The 21757-nt window shown below is 33.4% G+C and overlaps 2 protein-coding genes across 11 annotated transcripts in view; both read left to right on the forward strand.

Annotated features, from left to right (window-relative positions):
- LOC126896510 (uncharacterized) overlaps positions 1-21757 on the forward strand; it is a 22844-nt gene continuing 1087 nt past the window's right edge. For 3 of the 10 annotated variants that reach the window (XM_050669368.1, XM_050669372.1, XM_050669376.1), the window contains exons 1-6: positions 1-897; positions 956-1021; positions 1234-1281; positions 1371-1430; positions 1663-1722; positions 3092-3151. In XM_050669368.1, the coding sequence (XP_050525325.1) occupies positions 30-897; positions 956-1021; positions 1234-1281; positions 1371-1430; positions 1663-1722; positions 3092-3151 (1162 nt within the window). In that variant the 5' untranslated portion in view covers positions 1-29. Of the gene's footprint in view, positions 898-955; positions 1022-1233; positions 1282-1370; positions 1431-1662; positions 1723-3091; positions 3152-6539; positions 6600-6689; positions 6993-7603; positions 7770-7831; positions 10398-21476; positions 21537-21757 lie in introns of those variants that run through there. The other 7 variants (XR_007701861.1, XM_050669370.1, XM_050669375.1 and 4 more) reach the window with 7 other exon arrangements.
- Positions 20406-21329, forward strand: LOC126896533 (uncharacterized). The gene is made up of 3 exons (XM_050669429.1): positions 20406-21003; positions 21062-21127; positions 21289-21329. Exons 1-3 carry the CDS (start codon positions 20421-20423, stop codon positions 21312-21314), a joined length of 675 nt encoding a protein of 224 aa, XP_050525386.1. The 5' UTR covers positions 20406-20420; the 3' UTR covers positions 21315-21329.

The following is a 21757-nucleotide window of genomic DNA, read 5'->3' on the forward strand; positions in this document are numbered from 1 at the left end:
TATAATTTATAAAAAAAAAAATTCTAACAATGAAAGAATTTTATATTTTTTTAATACTATTTATATTGATATTAATTACTGAAACAAAATTCAATTCAAGATTCAAAACTGATATATTGAATAGACTTATTGCAAATGATGGATGGAAAAATTTAAAAGATGTGTCTTGTATTGCATATTTTCAAAAAGCTTATTATTTGGAAGAGCTGCTTGAAACAACTGAACTAATTAATTGCAATAATCGAATTCGATTATTGACTTTATTCTTAGCTTGTTCTTACGTAAGAGATTTAAAAACACTATTTTTCATATTCATGGAATTTAGAAAACACTGTAGCAGTTTGAATAAAAAATCTGATCCAAAAGCAACTGGATATGATTGTGCTATAGAGTTATTGAAAAATTTACAAAAAATGCCATCATTAGCAACATTGATGAAAGAAACGCTTTATGTACTGGACTATTTGCATACTGATCCATGGAAAGATGCGAAAAAGGATAATTTTATTTTAAAAAAATTGTTATTAATTTTAGAAAATTTTAACGAAAAGATAAGAAACTATCTTCCTTTGAAAAATGATTCAAAAGTTACTAAAAATTTTTTTGAATTTATTCAAACATATTTTATTCGAAATAATACTGACATTAAATATTATTGTTTTACGGTTTGTCAATTTGTATCAATTGATACAGAATTTCTATGGCTAAATATGATTAAAGAATATAACTACATAACTAATAATGACAATACTTTGCAGTTTTATGATTATCTCAGTCAAAAAGTCAATTTAATATTTAATTCTATAATTATAAATAAATTTCATAAACTGGGGTTTCAGCATGACCCAAATACTCTACAAATTGGAATACCACTACCAAATAAGTATATAACAGTCGGTATGAATTTTTAAGTAAATAATTTAAAACAATTATAAAGTATATATTTTAAGTGTAGATTTACAATTTTATACAAGACCTAACGAGACTTCTACAACAATTGAAACCGTGTCACAAAGAAATGGTATAATTATAATTTAAATATTTAAATATAAAGTACAAATTTAAAACTATTATAGTGGTATTCAAAAGTCGTCCATATAATTATTTATTTAAATATTATTTAGATAAGTGTTCTATGAAAAAATTACTTTAATACATTTAGTAAAATAACTACTTTTACAGGAAAACTAAATCCCAATTATTTATAATGATCATGTTTTAATTTTTCACTAGTTTTAGAAAACCAATGGATTCTAGAGCTTATTGATTCATTTAATAAAGGTAAAATTCTTTACTTCAAGGAATACATTTAACTTCTAGTTATACATAAATGTATTTATATTTATTTATATTAAATTAATCTTTATTAGATTTGGATAATGTATCTGAACCTATTAAAGAACTGCAACTAATCGATTTTATCGGACAAGGTAAAATGACTCATATGTAAATGCATTATATTTATTATTGACAGATAAATAAAAAAAGTTAATTTTTTTATTAATACAGCATAGAAATATGACTAATACAAAATAATATTTACTTTAATAAGTTACTCTTTTATATGTATTGAATGCTAGAAATCGTATAAATGATTTCTTCATGGTTCTAATTAAATAAAATAGTCTTCGTATTAGTGTATAATAAATTAATTTTTATTAGACTTGGTTGATGTATCTGAAAACAATAAGGATATGCAGCAAATCAATTGTATCGAGCAAGGTAAAACGTCCCATTCGTAAACAAATAATATTTTGTAAATACTGTAATTATTGAGAGTAGGAAAATTTTTTTCCTACTTTTTCCTAAAAAAATGAGCAATTTTTGCTCATTTTTTTTTTGTATCTATTTTTATTAATTTATGTAGTTGTTAATACTATAATGTGTGGAATAGAATTGCTAGATGTGTAAAGAATACTTCAAAGGAGATTGTTGGTTAGAGTAGTGGTAGAATTCCATGAAACAAGGAAACCTGGTAGTGGGATGAGGACTTTCCAAAGTTCATATAAAGTAAGAAAAAGCAATGAGAGAGAAGATTGGATGAAGTATAAACGATTGTGCAAAGAAATCAAGTGTTTATTCCCAAATTAATGGAGGAATAGTGTTGTGGTGTCGATATTTAAAGGTAAACAGTAGACATAGAGGAGTATGGAAATTATAGAGGCATATAGATTATGAAACATAGTATGGAAATTTGGGAAAAAGTAATAGATAAGAGATAAAGAAAGGAGATATCGTTATATAAAAACCACTTTGGATTTATGCCTAGTAAATCAGCAATGAAGCCATTATTTCGTGTGAGATAACTAAAAAAACAGTTTAGGGAAAAGAAGAAAAAGCTCTGTATGGTATTTATAGATTTGGAGAAAGCGTATGATAGTGTACCGAGAGAGGTCTAAAATATAAAAAATATGTATGATGGCACTTGAACTAGGGTTAAAGATGTGGAAGGAGTAACAGAATTTTAGGGTAAGAGTAGGAGTGCACCAATGTTCTGCATTAAGTCCTAACTTATTTTCTATAGTAATGGATGAAATTACTAGAAAAATACAAGGAGTGTTGCCGTTTTGCATGTTGTTCGCTGACGACATAATGTTAATAGGAGAAAACAGGGAGGAAATTAATCAAAGACTAGAGGTGTGGAGATCAGCTTTTGTAGAAAAGGGTTTAAGAATATGTATGAGTAAGACAGAGTATATAGAGTCCGAGTTTGACAAAAGATAACACAAGCTTTGTGAAATGAATGGATCAGTAACAATAGTCGAGGTCATGATAGGATAGGTGGAATGTTTTAAGACTTTAGGATCAGAGGTGCAAAAAAGTGGTGGTATTTACGAGGGTGTAAGATACTAGATAATAGGATAAGGTAAAATGACTTATTCATAAATGCATAATATTTCTTTTTTTACAATTATTGACAAATAAACAGAAAATTTAACCTTTTTTTATTTACTTTGTATTAATACAGAATAAAAATATAACTATTACAAAATAATTATTACTTTTATAAGTTACTCTGTTATATGTATTGAATGCTAGAAATCGTATAAATGATTACTTCATGATTATAGTTTAAATTAATTTTTATTAGATTTGGTTAATGTATCTGAACCCAATAATGAACTGCAATTAATCGATTTTATCGGAAAAGGTAAAATGACTCATTCATAAGATACAATTTTTTTTATTTATGCTATAATAAAAATTAATAGAAATATGACTTTTACAAAAACGTAATTTTTTCCTTCGATGCTAAGCTGAGAAGGTATTAATTTTACCATGATGTGTTTTTTTTTTGTGTCTGTTACCACTTTTTCTCAACTTTCACTGGACCAATTTATCTTAAAAAAGTTTACTTTATTTATTTAATATACATTTTTTGATAATCTGACCACAAGGGGGATTCAAAATAACAATTTTTACAAAAAAGTTAATATTATAGAATTGTATTGCATTTAAAACTATTGTACTAATATTCAAGAATCGAATTTATAATTGTTACCAATTATACATAACATTTTTTTTGTTTAATATTATATAGAAAAATGCTATGACCTATTGGAAAATGAACAAATCAAAATAATTTTTTTTAAAATTAAAACCTTAGATATTTTTCTTTCATTTGATATAATTTTTTTGGAAACCTGACCCTTTACCTGCTCATAGGGGGGACTCAAAGTTGCAACTTCTGCACAAAAATTAAAATTTTTCAACTAAAGTATTGAGAATATTCCGTAAATACTTCGACCTTCAAAAATATGTTAAAATAAAGCTTAAAATATTATGTACTATAAGTTCAATAAACAAATTTCGCCCAGACGACTTATCTTCTATGTGAAAATGGTTGCTGTAGATCAGGATATTTTGATGTTAAAATTTCCAATTTCATATTTTATTTTTTTAACTTTATTTTATTATAACTTTTTGAAAAATGTATGGATCAATACAAATTTTTTTCAGGAATACTTTAAGTTTACTTTTTTTATTTAATATACATTTTTTGATAATCTGACCACAGGGGGGATTCAAAATAACAATTTTTACAAAAAAAGTTAAACTTATTGAATTAAATTTTTGAAAATTTTTCCGGAAGTATTATTCTATTACGTAATTACTTTATTAATATTATTTTATTTAATCTTTAATGAAAGTTTATGTAATATACTATATTATGAAAAGAAAATTTCGAGATATAATGAAAATGGTTATCATATCCAAAAATATGCTATTTTTGTGTTAAAATTCTTTGTATTTTATTTTAATTTGTTTAAATATATATTATAATGAGGTACACTGATTTTCATGAATATTATATAAAACTAATTGACAAAGAATAAAAAGTTAAACTTATTTCTATTTTTTTTTTTTTTTAAGAAAAAGTTAATTTTAACATTGGAATCGGCTAGAATTGCCAGTTTTAACAAAAAACGAATTGGACTAACGTTTACCGATTCAGTAAAAATCATTGTCCGTGGCAATGATTTTTTTGTAATTTTTCCTTAATTATTTTTGAGTTTGCTTTTGAATAATCCACCAATTTCTTAAAGTTAAACACTATCTACAGATTTGCATCAAAGCGTTTTTTTTTATAGTGATTTTAATCACTGTCAGATTAATTATATACTAGACCCACTATGCCATATCCATTAGGGTGGCCCTCAAAAATCGAATGTCTTTTTTTTCTTTACGCTACCCCTTAAATTTTTTTTAATGGTCAAAAAAATGAGCTGTGCAAAATTTGGGACCGATCCGTTAAGGTTAACCCGTGCCCCCAGGCCTATTAAGTTGAGTCAAAGAGTCAAATTTAAAAGAAATAACTGATCTATGTCTCATAACTTTTTTTTCTCTTAACTTAGAATAATAGAAGTAAAACTCAAGTAAAGGAAATTTTACAAGAAATTCAAAAATAATAACTTCAATGTTGTTTTCTCAATAAATAGCCCACAAAAACACTACATACAGTAAAAAACATGTAAAAGTCTTAAAATACGTTATAACTGATTTTGTTGATTTTTAATTATTTATTTTCATTTTATTTTTTGGAAAACGCATTTTCGTTTAAAAAAAGAATCTAGAAGTTTAATTTTTTATGCCAAGTACGATAATTATATTAGATTTATTATTTTATAGACAGTTAATTAATGATTAATTACAAATTTAACAAAATTGATTGTATTATTACATTTTGTCGTATCAATATATCAATTTTGGTTTACTGAATTACTTTAAGATAGTACCAATTATATTATTATTAAAGATAAGTATATTTGAGTTATTTTCGACAACTGACATAATTTGTGTCGTATAAATGCAGCAGACAATTTGTGAACACGTTAAATATATTTTACCTGTTTATTATTATATATTAAATGATACGTTTTAATCACAAATGTACAATACTTTTAGCGTCTTTTAAAGTATTACGAACTAATATTTATCTTATTGGTAATTATTCCCACGAAATAACTGGTAGTAAGTTACCATCAAATTTACAACTATTTAATCTGAACACTGATTTTTTGAAAATTGATCCATCATTTTGGAGTGCGAACAACAGTTACATAAATGCTTTAAATACTATAAGTAAATTACGAGTCATTAATGATACAGCCTAGCGTGTCATCACATTAATCTAAGACTACATTAATATATTAACTACAAATGAAGAACAGAAACAATACGTTTTACAAATAGTAAGTAATTATCTGAAAAATTCCCTAATTGTAAAAAAAGTACATTATCAAAAAAATATATATACATATATTATAATAATATAATTTAATTATTGTTAAAATATTTTTTTTAAAGTTATTATTATTTAAAAAAAAAATAAATTAAAAATTGTTAATAACAATTAAATTAAACTGTTAGGTTTGTAATTAATCATTAATTAACTGTCTATAAAATAATAAATCTAATATAATTATCGTACTTGGCATAAAAAATTAAACTTCTAGATTCTTTTTTTAAACGAAAATGCGTTTTCCAAAAAATAAAATGAAAATAAATAATTAAAAATCAACAAAATCAGTTATAACGTATTTTAAGACTTTTACATGTTTTTTACTGTATGTAGTGTTTTTGTGGGCTATTTATTGAGAAAACAACATTGAAGTTATTATTTTTGAATTTCTTGTAAAATTTCCTTTACTTGAGTTTTACTTCTATTATTCTAAGTTAAGAGAAAAAAAAGTTATGAGACATAGATCAGTTATTTCTTTTAAATTTGACTCTTTGACTCAACTTAATAGGCCTGGGGGCACGGGTTAACCTTAACGGATCGGTCCCAAATTTTGCACAGCTCATTTTTTTGACCATTAAACAAAATTTAAGGGGTAGCGTAAAGAAAAAAAAAGACATTCGATTTTTGAGGGCCACCCTAATGTCCATACTGTGCCGCGACCCCACTGGGCTACCGTTTCTTATAAGTTACTCTTTCATATGTATTGAACACTAGAAATTGTATATATGATTATTTTATGGTTATAGTTAAATAAAAAAGTCTTCATATTGGTGTATAATAAATTCATTTTGATTAGATTTGGTTAATGTATCTGAACCTATTAAAGAACTGCAACTAATCGATTTTCTCGGAAAAGGTAAAATGACATATCTAGATGTATTTTTTTTTTTTGATTTTTGCAATTATTGCTAGATAAATGAAAAAATATTATTTTTTTTTCCTTAAGGATTAAATCCTGATTATTCATATGATGATATGTCAGAACCGATGGAAACGGACGAAAATAGAGAAAATTATACCAAATATCTTTAATCAGTAATTTTATGTGTAATCGATACTTTTATTAAATCGTGATAATACAAATATTTTTTTTAAATGAATATAAAAATAAAATAGTTTGTTTAAACTTCGATGCGTAATTATAATTATGTTGGTTTTATTTAGCTGAGTTATTTTTATAGTATATTTAACTTGAATATTCTTTCCTACTGGATTGACTAGGTTAATTAATACTATAAAAATTTCACATTGTATATAACTGAAATTATTAGTCCTAAATTCTTAGTACTGGTTTTTGTTTTTATTATATTTTATTTAAATTGGTATACTAGTATCAAATGAGTACAGATAATATAAAAAAGTAATTTAAAACAATCATAAAGCATATATTTTAACATTTTTTTACTAATAAAACTTTAAACACAATTGTGACTGTATCATAAAAAATAGGGACAATTTAATTTTTAACTTTAATGTATGCAACATAAATTTAAAATTATTGTGCTAATATTCAAGAATGTAATTTATTTTTGTTACCAATTGTACATTAAATTTTTTTATTTAATATTATTTAGAAAAATGCTCTTCAAAATAATAAAAAAAATCTTGTAGTAAAACTTCTTTTCAATGAAAACTAAATAATGTTTTGTAAAATTATTTAAAATATTAAATTTTATATAAATATTCTTACTATTATTCAATATTTTAATAAAGTGGAATATTAATTTAAAAATCAAAGAAAAGTATAAGTTATTGATTCATTTAATAAAGGAAAAATTCTTCGCTCTAAATGATTTCTTCATAGTTCTAGTTAAATAAAATAGTCTTCGCATTGATGCATAATAATTTAATTTTTATTAGATTTGGTTAATGTATCTGAAACCAATAAAGAACTGAAACCACATGATTTTGCTCGGAAAAGATAAAAAGTCTCATTTCAAGATGAATAATTTTTTTTGATTTTTGGAATAATTGCGAGATACATAAAATATACAATTTATTTTAGCTTCGATGCGAAGTTGAGAAGGTATTAATTTTACTATGATGTTTTTTTTTTTTATTTTTTTTTATTTATTTGTTTTTTTTTAGTGTCTATTACCACTTTTTCTCAGCTCTCACTGAACTGATTTCTTTCAACGATACGTCAAAAGATCACAAATCGTATCTAGTCGAAGGCATTACCCTCAAAAATTGAAAAAATTTCTCTCGTTTCCCGTAAATGAGGGAAATCTCCAAAAAAATTACAAATGTTAAAATCACTAATTTTTTCAATTTTTTTTACTTAAAACTACCATAACTTTTTCAAAAATAAACAAATCAATATGATTTTTTTTTATAGATGTTTGATGTCTTTACCTATCATTTGGTATATTTTTTTTATAAATTTAACCCTTTACTAGCCCACAGGCTTAATGCAAAACTTACGCCTCGGATCAAAGATTTAACGGACATAAACATTGGAACTTGGAAAGTGCGTTCTCTGTATAGGACTGGAGCTTTGACAACATCCCTATCGTTCCTTGAACGATATGGGATGGATATTACCGCGATTCAAGAAGTGAGATGGACAAGCTCAGGAAGCTTGAAAGCTCAAGGAAAGACATTATTATACAGTGGCGGAGACAAACATGAATGTGGGGTAGGTTTTGTAATAAGGGATAGCATTGTTTCAAATATAGTGAGGTTCAAACCAATAAGCGATCGGCTATGCTACATAGAACTCAAATGCAAATAGTACAACATGTTCCTGATCAACTGTTATGCATCGACAGAAGATAAAAGTGATGATATAAAAAATAAATTCTATGAGGATTTAAACTTGGTGTGTGACATTCTACCAAATGACAAATCGAAAATAGTATTAGGGGACTTCAATGCGAAGATTGGAAAGGAGAACATATGTAAACCCATAATTGGATCCGAAAGTCTACATGGAATTACGAATGATAATGAAAATAAATTAATCACGTTCGCCATAGCTAGAAATATGATAATAAGTAACACGTACTTTCCTCACAAGAATATACACAAACAAACATGGATCTCCCCATGTGAGTTAGTAAGAAACCAAATAGATCACATGTTAGTGAACAACTGGATAAAATCATGCGTCAATGATATAAGAAGTATGCGAGGAAGTAGTGCGATGTCAGATCATTTCCTAGTGAAAGCGAAAATCGCTCTTAGAATATAAACAAAATGGAAGAAGAAGGATAAGTACAAAGAAAAAATCAACAAGGACTTACTAAAATCCATAACAGCTAAGGTTATCAAGAAAAAACAACGTCGGAATTACGAAACATACAAGAAATGGTTGACTTGAATGAAGCATGGGAGAAAGTAGAACAAGTAATCAAAAGATTAGCAAAATAAGTGCTTGGATATATACCAAAAAAGGCAAAGAAAACACGGTTTAACGAGGAGTGTAAGGCTGCCAAGAGGAAAAAGACAAAGCACGAACTAAGGTTTTACAGAACCCTAGTGTGGACAATAAAAGATTGCTAGCACTAAAGCAGAGGATTGCAAAAAAGGTAATCAGAAGGAATAAGAGATTGTGGGAAAAAGAACGTATACACACCACAGAAAACAACAGGAATAGCAACACCAAAATATTTTTCGAAAAAGCAAATGAAGTGAAACATGGATTTAAAACTATACCAACTGTAATGAAGAAAAATGACAGATCGTCATTAACAGAGAGCAAAGAAATTGCATGTGAATTTAAAGATATGTTCGAAAAATTGTTGAATCAACCAAATGAAAATATTACTGCACTTGAATACATTACTGTAGAACAGCTGTTTGAAAAACCATCTGAAGAAGAAGTGAAGATAGGACTAGATATGCTAAAAATTAAAAAAGCACCGGGAGATGATGAAATAGTATCAGAATGCCTAAAAAAGGGAGGCCAAGGCCTGCTAAGCCAACTCCACAAACTTATGAACACAATCTGGGAACATGAGGAGATACCCGAAGCATGGCGTATATCCATTATATGCCCTATACACAAAAAAGGAGACATCATGGAGATTGAAAATTATAGACAGATCTCACTACTCAATACAACATATAAACTACTGTCTAACATACTACTGACCAGAATCAACCCTTATATCAAAGAAATAATTGGAGAATACCAAGCTGGTTTTATGAAAGGGAAATCAACAATAGATCAAATACACATAATAAAACAAGCTGTTGAGAAGAGTCATGAATTTGATAAAGATATACACCTACTGTTTATTGACTTCAAAGCAGCGTACCAGTTAGGTATACCAGCCAAGTTAACCATACTAATAAAAACGTTTTCATATAATTCAAAAAGTAAAGTCAGTTTTGGAGGAAATTTATCGGGAGAGTTCACTGTAACGACTGGTCTCAGTCAAGGTGCTGCTTTATCACCTGCACTGTTCAACATCGCCCTAGAATCAGTCATAAGAATAGTAATGTCCCAAGCCAAGGGCATAGAAATAAAAGACAATCAGCATCTAACAGTAGTTGCTTATGCGGATGATATAATCTTATTAGCCGAAACAGAGGACGACCTAAAAAACACAGCGGGTATCTTAATGGAGGAGGGGAAAAAGATTGGCTTAAGAATTAATGAGACAAAGACAAAATACATGATAGTGTCTAGACAAAATCATAGAACAGACTCCTTAAAAGTAAATTATCACATTTTTTAAAGGGGAAGAAATTTTAAATATTTAGGTGCTGATATCAACGATGACGCGAATATCCACGAGGTAGTTAAAAGACGGCTAATCGCAGCAAACAGGTGTTACTATGGACTAATACCATTGTTCAAGTCAAAACTATTATCAAGAAAATCCAAAGTAATCTTATATAAAGTTTTGGTTAAACCAGAAGCAGTACCTGGACGCCAATAAAAGCAGGTACGCAAGCAGTACCTGGACGACAATAAAAGCTGATGAAAAAAAGTTAGAAGTATTTGAGAGAAAGATGTTGAGGAAGATATTTGGCCCAGAGAGAAACAATGAAGGAGAATATGAAATAAGAAGCAATAAAAACTTAGAAGAACTATATAATGAACCTAGCATTGTTGGGACCTTGAAAAGCGTGCGAATAGGATGGGACGGACATGTATGAAGATCGGAAGGACTAATTGGACAAGTAACCGCTTGGAAACCAAAGACAAAGAGACCCAGAGGAAGACCCAGACAAAGATGGACAGATAGAATAAAAGAAGACTTGAAGATGTTGGGAGTAAAAAATGCGGAAGAAACGGCAAGAGATAGAGGAGAGTGGGGGCAGGTGGTTGTTGCGTATATATTAGGTATAGTGGAGAGAATTGGAAATTATGACGGACTTTAAAATAACGGTTTAGCGGGTATGATTTGAGTATAAGGTAATAAGGAGCTGGGAAAATGTTTATTAATTTGAATAGAAGTCCTTCATTCCAATCAGAGTCAAAAGCTTTTGTCACATCTAGAAAGACTCCGGCACAGTATTGCTTTGTTTCTAACTTTGTTAATGTGGTGTACACTCTCTATAATATCGTCGTTATCAGTTGCTGACCGGCATTCGATGAGACCGGTTTGTGTTATGTGTTTTTATATTAAAATGTTATTCTTCTAATAACTTGTGTATTTAATTTATTAAATTATTTATTATAATTTAAGAGTAAAAGGATCTACAACATAGTGTCAGGTGTAAATTAAATCGTCTTACAACGGTTAATTACGTGCTAAAATGTTGTTGCGACTAACGTCGTAAACGCACACAAAAAAGAAAAAGAAGAAAGCACGATTCGTTCTACAGGTGGCGTCAAGCCGTTTAATGAAATAAAAAGGTTAGCAAAAAGAGAATAAAAGGTAAACAAAAGTAACAATACTACGAATTGTTGAACAATCACACTCAGATGGTTCTGTTGATAAATGTCAAAAAAAATATCGGCACTGTGGTGGCGGTTCGGGTGGAATGGCGAACGGACGAACAAGCAATCTGGGTGTCACGAAGATGACTGACTGGACGTATTATTGCGGCGGGGTATTCGACGCTAGGCATTTGTTGGACTTAACACCACGACGATAACGTGTGTGTGTAACGGTCCGGTTTACAGTGAAGCGGTGGCTGAGAAGCAGCTCCTTCTCAGCCACCGCTGAGACCGCGGGGTGTCAACGTGTGACAACTCCGTGGCCATGTCAAATACCCCCCCACCAAGCCGCCGCTGTACTCTAAAAGCAAATTGAAATAGCGCATATGGCGTTCCGTGTTTGGTCAAATATATTAAAGGCGCATAGCGCAATAACAAGCCGCAATACTTACGTTGTATGTTTGATGGAGTGGGTGGTAATGCTCCACGGAGTGCGCGCAGCAGGGGGGAATTGGGAATATAGTCCCCGCGCATATCGCGCTTGGGGTGGGGGGGGCTCTTACTCGGCCGGGGGCTCCGGCTATGCTGGGGAGGTGGGACAGGAGAGGAACAGGTCCATCTCCCGTACCAGGCCGTCGTCCTCCAGTTCCATCGGCGTCTCCGGCTGCTCCTCCTGTGCGGTGGTCGCTGGTGTCGTTGCTGATGCTGGAGCCACCAGCACCCCGTCCACAAACACGCCCGACGGCCGGCTAACAACAGCTGTTGTCACTGTTGTGGTTGATGCTGATGTTGTTGGTGTTGTAGTCATGACCGGTGTCCGCAATGTTGCGGTCGGGGTTATGGGCGGTGTAAGTTCCTCATCGACGACGACCCCCCCCCCCCCCCCCGCCCCCAANNNTAGGCCCCCCCCCCCCCCCCCCCATCGAAGCATATACTCCCGGTACTACTTCGTCCGGCGTTCCCGCTCTGACGGAGAGTAGTACCGAGGGGTTTTGCTGGTCGAAGGGGTAGACGTCGATGCGGCCCTTACACTGCCCTTGGCGTACGGATGCTTTGGGCGGCGTGATAACGGTGGGGCACTGTCCGGCCGCGTAGCGCGGAAAGACAGTAGAGGCCGTGGGGAGGCGGCCACCCGCGTATTGCTTGTGGTCGCCTTCCCTGGGCGGGGAAAGTGTTGAGCTGCCACATTTATCACCCGGCAAGGTTTTGGGGGTAGGGGCGCTTGGACCCCCTGGGCGGACGGGGAGGCGCGGGGGAGGGAGTTAAGCGCGTTTTGTATTTCGCGCTTCACCTCCTTGCGACCCGCCCGCACACCCCATTCGAAATGGACTCCCAGCCACGGGATTCCTAAGTACCTCGGGCAGGAGAGCGCGCGAATTATCCTCCCCCGTGCGCAGTACGCGCGGGAGGGGATCCGTCGGGAGGCCCACCCGGCCCGCCAATTGGCCAACCAACCGTTGGACCTCCTCGACGGATAAGGGTGTGGTTGGGTTGTTGTTGTTGTTGTTGCTCATGCTGAAAAATAACAAAAAAAAACTACTAACTTTGTTTTTTCATACATGAGACATGAATTTTCCTTGGTGGGGACTGGTCCGTTAAGAACACGCCTTTACCGAGGCGTTCGGCTAATCTCACGGGGCTCCACCACTTCGGTGCAAAACCCGCACAAAATTGTCAAAGCGGCATAACGTTTTTGTGTATCCGACAGCTTTTTACTCGCGTAAGCGACGATATCCTTTTCCCCCGGTTTTTGACCGTGTTGAAATAATACCGCCCCTACGCCTAGTTCACTAGCGTCGGTTTGTAGGCAAAAGATCTTTGTGTAGTCGGAGGAGGAAAGGCGTAGTGAGTAGCATATTACCGATTTGATGTGCTCGAAAGCGTATTGTTGTGGTTGAGACCACGACCACTTCTCCCCTTTCTTTAAAAGGTGGGTGAGGGGATCGATACTGTCAGCATAATTGTCGACAAACTGACTATACCAGTTGCATACCCCTAAAAATTTTAGTATATCCCTTACATTGCGTGGGACTGGAATATCGCGTATAGACTGTAATTTTTCAGGCTCTTTGTCTATGCCTAACTCATGCACCCGGTGTCCCAAAAAAGAAATTTTAGAATACCCGATCTTATACTTTTTAGTGTGGCATGTTAGGCCATGACGCATTAGGCGTTCTAGAACTTTGCTAAGGTGGTCTAGATGTGTTTCAACACTGTCCGAAAAAATTAAAATATCGTCCAGATAGACTTGAACGAAGTCATCGATGTACCCCCTAAGTACTTCGTTCATTAAGCGTACGAAGGTCATGGGTGCATTCTTAAGTCCGAACGGAAGTACACGAAACTGAAATAAGCCCTTTTTTGTTCTGAACGCGGTGTATTCGCGTACGTTTTGCTGTAAAGAGCATTGCCAGTAACCCGATTTTAAATCGAGTGACGTGAAAACTTTCGCCCCCCTCATGCTTCTAATCATTTCGTTTNATTCGCCCCCCTCATGCTTCTAATCATTTCGTTTAAATTAGGCATGGGATACGCGTCTGATACGGTCACATCGTTAAGTCGCCTATAGTCGACACATAAGCGATATGCGCCGTCTTTTTTCTTGGCCAGCACGACTGGTGCTGACCAAGGGGAGGTGCTGGGTTCTATGAGCCCTTGTGATTCCATGTCGCTTACCATTTCGTCTATCGCTTGTTGTTTGTGTAGCGGGTACGGATATGGTTTTTGCGCGATAGGCGTCGAGTCTTTTAGAACTGTTCGTTGTGTTCGATAAGCTTTGTGCGACCTACCGTGTCGTTAAAAACTGCAGAATAATTTTTTATCGTGCGCGTTAATAATGCGTGTGTATGTGGGTCGCCTGCTATATCTAGTGTTGAGAGATCTACGTCGGGTAGCGTGTGCTGAGTACTCGCTTTCCAACAAGCTGTAGTGCGTCAGGTCGCGCCCAAGTGAATTGTACATGCAGCGTAGTCCCAGGAGACTTCCTGTTCTGTTAGAAAGTCGTGTCCCAGGAGTACGTCACAGTACAGATTCTCTAAGATAACAGCCGTAAACTTTACTTGTAGATCCGCAATTTTTGTTATAAAAGTGGCTGTGCCGGCCGTGTCTGTTGTGTGGCCGTCAGCTAATCTAACTGGGGGTGTTTGTCCGTTGTGCACAATTCCAAATTTGTGAGCTGTAGCTCGAGTGGTATACGATTTTTGCGCTTGAGAGTCAAGTAAGGCCGTCACAAAGCCGTTGTTAAATTCCAGCTCCACAGCGGGAGCAGTAATTTTACGCGGACGTGTTTGTGCGGCAGTACTCAGGTGGTCAGCGGTTCGAACGGGGAGCGTTGAAACGGTTTGTTCGCCGGCAGTATTAATTGCCATAAGCGAGTAGGCCGTTCCTGACGTATTCCCCTCCCCCACGGTGACCAACATATCGTTGGCCCGACTCGCGCTATAGTCGTTACCTATTAAGTCTACGAACGTGTGACAAGTATTTTGAATAACCTTGTTGTCCTCATTGTGGATGAGGGGTGTGGTGGTGGTGAAGTGTGGTACTACAGCATGCCCACTATAATAACAGTGGGGCTGTAGGTGTGTTGGTGAAGTTGGTGTGAAAGGAGTGTGATTGATTTTCAGGTTATTTAAAATATTGCCACCGTGATCGCAGACAGCGCATTCGTTTTTGTTATCGTTGTCGATTGGACGTGCGGTTTGGTCGGCGCGCTGATTAATGCGATAATGTTTTGAACGGAATTGTGTTTGTGAGCCCGGAGAATGGACTAGTTTCTCTGTGGCTGCTGTCCGTTTCCCGGCACTGTCGGTCTATTAGGACATTCGCTTTGCCAGTGATCGGCTCCGCAAAAGCGACTGGGTCGGGGGACGCGGATCGTGCGGTGCGTTTGGCCGAGGTCGCGTTCTTTGCGGTTGTTGCGAGGGTGATATAGCAGCCACGTACGGATTAGCGTTATTGATAAGTCTACCCGTACGTATCGGTCGGTCTAGATCGTTCACGATTACGCGTAAGTTATCTAAAGTACGCGGAAATCGCATTCTTACGTTACCGTAATATTCGTTACGTAACAGACTGACTATCCGATCTACAATGTGCTGCTCAGAACAACTGGGGCGTGCGCGCATCGCTAGACGTTGTTTATTTATGATAAATTCCGTCATGCGCTGATGTGGCCCCTGTTGCGTCGTCATGAGTTGGTTTTCTAATTCAGCTTGTATGCTGTTGTTATCGAACGTCGTGAGAAATTCCCTCGCAAATTGTCGCCAGGACATGTTGTTTAACTTGATGGTTTCCCACCAAGTTAATGCCATGCCCTTTAAAAATTGTACGCCCGTTTTTACCCATAAATCGCGATCTATGCCTGCTTGGGCCAATAGGCTTTCTACCTGTTCCAGAAACTCGCGTGGGTCCTCCTCATATTTTCCCGTAAACTCGGGGGAAGGGGGTCGTACACTAGGCGAATAATTAAGTGGGCCCATCGCCATGTGCGTGTGCGAACGGGTCGATGATGATGGGGACAAATCGCGTGTCGATGGCGCGAATGTGTTCGGCCCGAAGTGCCCCGTGTGATGTTGGCGCGCGTCTAAATTGAAAACCGCGTCGTGCGTGTTCGCTCGAAGAAGCGATGGTGACGTGCGCGGAGTCTGACTGGCTAATCGCTGTAGGTTTAGCGCTTTGCGCTCCTCGATTTCAGTCAGGCGCTGCTGTAGGGCCGCGTCATTTTGAGTCGTGTTGCTGGGCCCAAAAGTTACGCGGCTCGGTTCGGACAGACGCGCGTAAGTAGAACGGTTGGTTTCCGTCGTTTCTCGCGTCATCTGTGCGGTGGCGAACGGATTACGTATAGTCTCGTTGTGTGTATCGCGGCTTACAATCGTTTGTGAGAGAGATCGTATTTCTTGCGTAATGCGAGACAGTGCTCTCTCCACTTCAGACATGCGCGCATCCATACGCGTATTAAGAGATATATCGCGTAAACTTTGTCTTACTGCGCCTATCTCCTCCGTTGCGTGGGATATTGGACGCACCGTATATAAGTCATCGGTATACGCTGCGTTCACACCACCGTTAGGACAGCCGGTTGCCAGAGACCATTGTTGTAGAGATTCCTCTTCGGGATCCTCTCGCGCCAGGTTAACCGGTCGGTCCGCGTATGTGGTTGGGTCGACAGTCAGGCATAACGCGGGGACTTCGTCTACCTGAGACTCGCGTTCCGTCTCGAGCGTCTCGTAATGAAGCGGCGGGCGTTCGGGCAGAATCGCGTTCGATGGGTCTAGCCCCTCACTGCGTAAACTATTCTCCAAGACTGCCAGCATATCGCTTTTTGTCGTGGGGCCGTTTAACTGCCTATAAGCGCATTCGCGCAATAATTCCCGACGGTTCATTTGAGAGAGAGTTTTACCGGTCATAGTGAACGTTCCTTAACGTATTTATCGAAAATAAACAAAAATAAATAAAAGAAACGCACGCGCTTATTTGTTTTTGTTATTTAGAAATACGATATCGCCGATCGCGAGAATACGCGCCGTGTGTTCGCGTATGAANATACGCGCTGTGTGTTCGCGCATGAACGTCAACAATGTCGGCCGTTTGTATTATTATTATTATTATTATAGTTGTGATTGCAATAATATTGTGGTATTGCGTTGATAGTGATGTGCTATAGCACTATGATACTAAATAGTATATGGAAATGCAATTATTACGATAGCAGTCGTATAATGATTGTGGAGGTCAGAAATAATAATACAAACGATTTTATGGGACCCGGTTATTAAATGTAACGATCGCTGTGGTATGATAACGTGTATGATCACCCTACCTGCCTAGCGGTTTTATCGAAACACTTAAATGATTGTGTTCGCGGCGTTGTGCGACTCAAGGTCGTCAGTGCGCGTGTATGTATAAATACGAAATCGCCAGAAATCCACTTTTACCGTGTTTAAAAATACACCGAAGGTGGAAATCTATTACTCGCGAGGTAGATAGTATTTATATGACGGGGAGGTAATTTCACTGCTATCACCAGTGAAATAGAAGTTAAAAATATCCGTAGTACGGGAAGGTGAGGAAAATTTCGATGTCTCTTTAAAAAAAAAAATTCAAAATGTATGAAATTAATATAAAATGTCAGCAGTATTTTCTTACCTTTTAAAAAGTTAATCCGGTTTTGATCTTGAGCCGGAGAGCCAGTTATTAGAGTAAATACTCAAGTGCCGCGCACACAAAACAAAAATAAGGTAGGCGACACAAGTTCGGGTTTAATTTGAAAAGACGTCGAGCTGTTTATTAGACTAAGATTATAAAAGTAAACGTAACAGAAAATAACACAAGATACAAGAGCTCACAATATGAAAATAAATGTTGATGGTTTTGACAAGTGTATATTATAAGGGGTTCGAGAATCGGACGACGGTACGTTTGGTGGTGTCACGAAAATGACTGACTGGACGTATTATTGCGGCGGGGTATTCGACGCTGGGCATTTGTTGGACTTTACACCACGACGATAACGCGTGTGTGTAACGGTCCGGTTTACAGTGAAGCGATGGCTGAGAAGGAGCTGATACGACCGCGGGGTGTCAGCGTGTGACAACGCCGTGGCCGTGTCAAATTTTAATTTTAAAAAAACAATTTACAATTAAAAACAACGGTAGCACAGTGGGGCTGAGGCACAGTGTAGACAAGGTATAGATGAGACAAGTATAGATGATATTTGACAAGGATTAAAATCACTATCATAAGAAGCGCTTCGATGCAAATCTGTAAATAATGTTTAATTAAAAAAAAGTGGTGGATTACTCCAAAAGCAAAATTAAATCCTATATTTTGTTCAACTTTGACTGTCATTTGCAGATGGAAGATAGGTCGTCGAGACAATTTATTTTTTCACTTATAGTACGTTACATAAGATTTAATTTAACATATATTTAAAAGACGTAGTAATACTGGAACATTTCAAAAGTTCAGTTGAAAAAGTTCTACTTTTTAACACGCTTATATTAGTTTCATGTGTATGTAAAAATGTTTGTATGTAAGTATGTTTGTATCTCTCCACGCGCACATGTTATTATTCTCACGTCTATTATTCTATGTCGGATGAAAGTAGTAAAAATAAAATAATTAGAAACAAAAAATTGTGTTGATTTAAATATTTTTTTAAAAAGTTATAGCAATTTAAAGTAGAAAATATTTATAAAACTAACACAAAAATTGCATTTATTTAATTTTTAAATACAGCAGCTATTTATCCGTAAAAAATGTCGTCGAGGCAAAAATTTTTTTTTTAATTTATAGTAAAAATAATAAGCTTTATTTTAACATATATTTAAACAACGAAGTATTTCCGGAAATTTTTTAGTTGAAAAAGTGGACTTTTGTATAAAAATTGCTATTTTATAATCCCTCTGTGGGTAGGAAATGGATCAGAATTTCAAAAAAATGATATCAAATAAGAAATAATAAACTAAAGGTTTCTATTTAAAAGAATTATTTTGGTACGTTAATTTTTTAAAAGGTTATGGCACTTTTAAGAGAAAAAAATGATTTTATTTAAGATACATAAAGTATCGGTATTTCGGGAACATTTGTAAAAGTTAATTTTTTGTGGAAATGTTGTCATTTTTAACTCCCCCTTGTGGGCAAGTGAAGTGTAACATTTTCACAAAAAATATATCAAATGGTTGGTAAATATAGTTAAAAAATATTAAGTTCACAAATGTAATTATATTTGTTTAATTTCATGAAAATATAAAGCTCTAAACGTCAGCTTTACCCTTCTATAAATATTACATCTATAATAATAGATTTTTTCAAATACTTTTCTATATAGATAAATTTCTGATGGAAATTAATTTATGATAGAGCAAATTTTTTAAAAATCACTTAAAAACAAATGTATAGTATATAAATTTTCAATTTTTCGATTATTAAAATAAAATAGTAGCAAATTAACTTTTTACAGTTTTAAAAAATAAATACTGACAATGAAAAAATTTTATATTGTTTTATTATTATTTATATTTATATCATTCACTGAAACAAAATTTAATTCAAAAATAACTACTGATATATTTAATAGACTTATTGAAAATGATGGATGGAAAAACTTAAAAGATGTCACATGTGTTCTATACTGGCAAAAATCATATTATTTAAAACAGCTACTTGAAAAAACTGATCGCATTAGTTGCAATAATCGAATTCGTATTTTGACTTTATTCTTAGCTTGTTCTTACGTAAGAGATTTAAAAACACTATTTTTCATATTTATGCAATTTAAACTACACTGTAGCTGTTTGATTACAAAATCTGATCCGAAAGCAACTGGATATGATTGCGCTATAGAGTTATTGAAAGTTTTACAAAAAATGCCGACATTAGCAACATTGATAAAAGAAACGCTTTATGTACTGGACTATCTACATAGTTATCCTTGGAAAGATGGAAAAAAAGATAATTTTGTTTTAAACAAATTGCTATCAAATTTAGAAAAATTGAACGAAAGTTTAAAAGACTATGTTCTTTTGGAAAATGATTTATCTTCAATAAAGAATTTTTTAGAATATATTTCTACTTTTTTGATTAATATAAGTAAAGAAACTGAATGCGATTGTATAATGTTTTGTCGATTTTCATCAATTGATATTGAATTTCTATGGTTAAAAATGATTAAAGAATATATACACGAAATTAATTATGGCAACACTTTGCAGTTTTATGATTATCTCAGTCAAAAAGTTAATTTAATATTTAATTCTATAATTATAAATAAATTTCATAAACTGGGGTTTATTCTTAGCTTGTTCTTACGTAAGAGATTTAAAAACACTATTTTTCATATTTATGCAATTTAAACTACACTGTAGCAGTTTGAATAAAAAATCTGATCCAAAAGCAACTGGATATGATTGTGCTATAGAGTTATTGAAAAATTTACAAAAAATGCCATCATTAGCAACATTGATGAAAGAAACGCTTTATGTACTGGACTATTTGCATACTGATCCATGGAAAGATGCGAAAAAGGATAATTTTATTTTAAAAAAATTGTTATTAATTTTAGAAAATTTTAACGAAAAGATAAGAAACTATCTTCCTTTGAAAAATGATTCAAAAGTTACTAAAAATTTTTTTGAATTTATTCAAACATATTTTATTCGAAATAATACTGACATTAAATATTATTGTTTTACGGTTTGTCAATTTGTATCAATTGATACAGAATTTCTATGGCTAAATATGATTAAAGAATATAACTACATAACTAATAATGACAATACTTTGCAGTTTTATGATTATCTCAGTCAAAAAGTCAATTTAATATTTAATTCTATAATTATAAATAAATTTCATAAACTGGGGTTTCAGCATGACCCAAATACTCTACAAATTGGAATACCACTACCAAATAAGTATATAACAGTCGGTATGAATTTTTAAGTAAATAATTTAAAACAATTATAAAGTATATATTTTAAGTGTAGATTTACAATTTTATACAAGACCTAACGAGACTTCTACAACAATTGAAACCGTGTCACAAAGAAATGGTATAATTATAATTTAAATATTTAAATATAAGGTACAAATATTAAACTATTGTAATGGTGTTAAATAATATCCATATTATCATTAATTTAAATATTATTTAGATAAATGTGTCTAAGATACTATGACTTTAATACATTTTGTAAAATAACTACTTTTACAGGAAAACTAAATCCCAATTATTTATAATGATCATGTTTTAATTTTTCACTAGTTTTAGAAAACCAATGGATTCTAGAGCTTATTGATTCATTTAATAAAGGTAAAATTCTTTACTACAAGGAATACATTCAACTTCTAGTTATACATAAATGTATTTGTATTTATTTATATAAAATTAATTTTTATTAGATTTGGATAATGTATCTGAAACTAAAGTAGAAATGCAACAAATTGATTTTATCGGACAAGGTAAAATGACTTATTCATAAATGCATAATATTTTTTTTTTTTACAATTATTGACGGATAAATAAAAAATTTAACTTTTTTTATTTACTTTATATTAATACAGAATAGAAATATGACTATTACAAAATAATATTGACTTTAATAAGTTACTCTGTTATATGTAATGAGTTCTAGAAATCGTATAAATGATTTCTTCGTGATTATAGTTTAAATTATTATAAA

This window comes from Daktulosphaira vitifoliae, unplaced genomic scaffold (assembly GCF_025091365.1).
Source record: "Daktulosphaira vitifoliae isolate Bord-2020 unplaced genomic scaffold, ASM2509136v1 Scaffold_1, whole genome shotgun sequence".
Classification (NCBI taxonomy): domain Eukaryota; kingdom Metazoa; phylum Arthropoda; class Insecta; order Hemiptera; family Phylloxeridae; genus Daktulosphaira; species Daktulosphaira vitifoliae.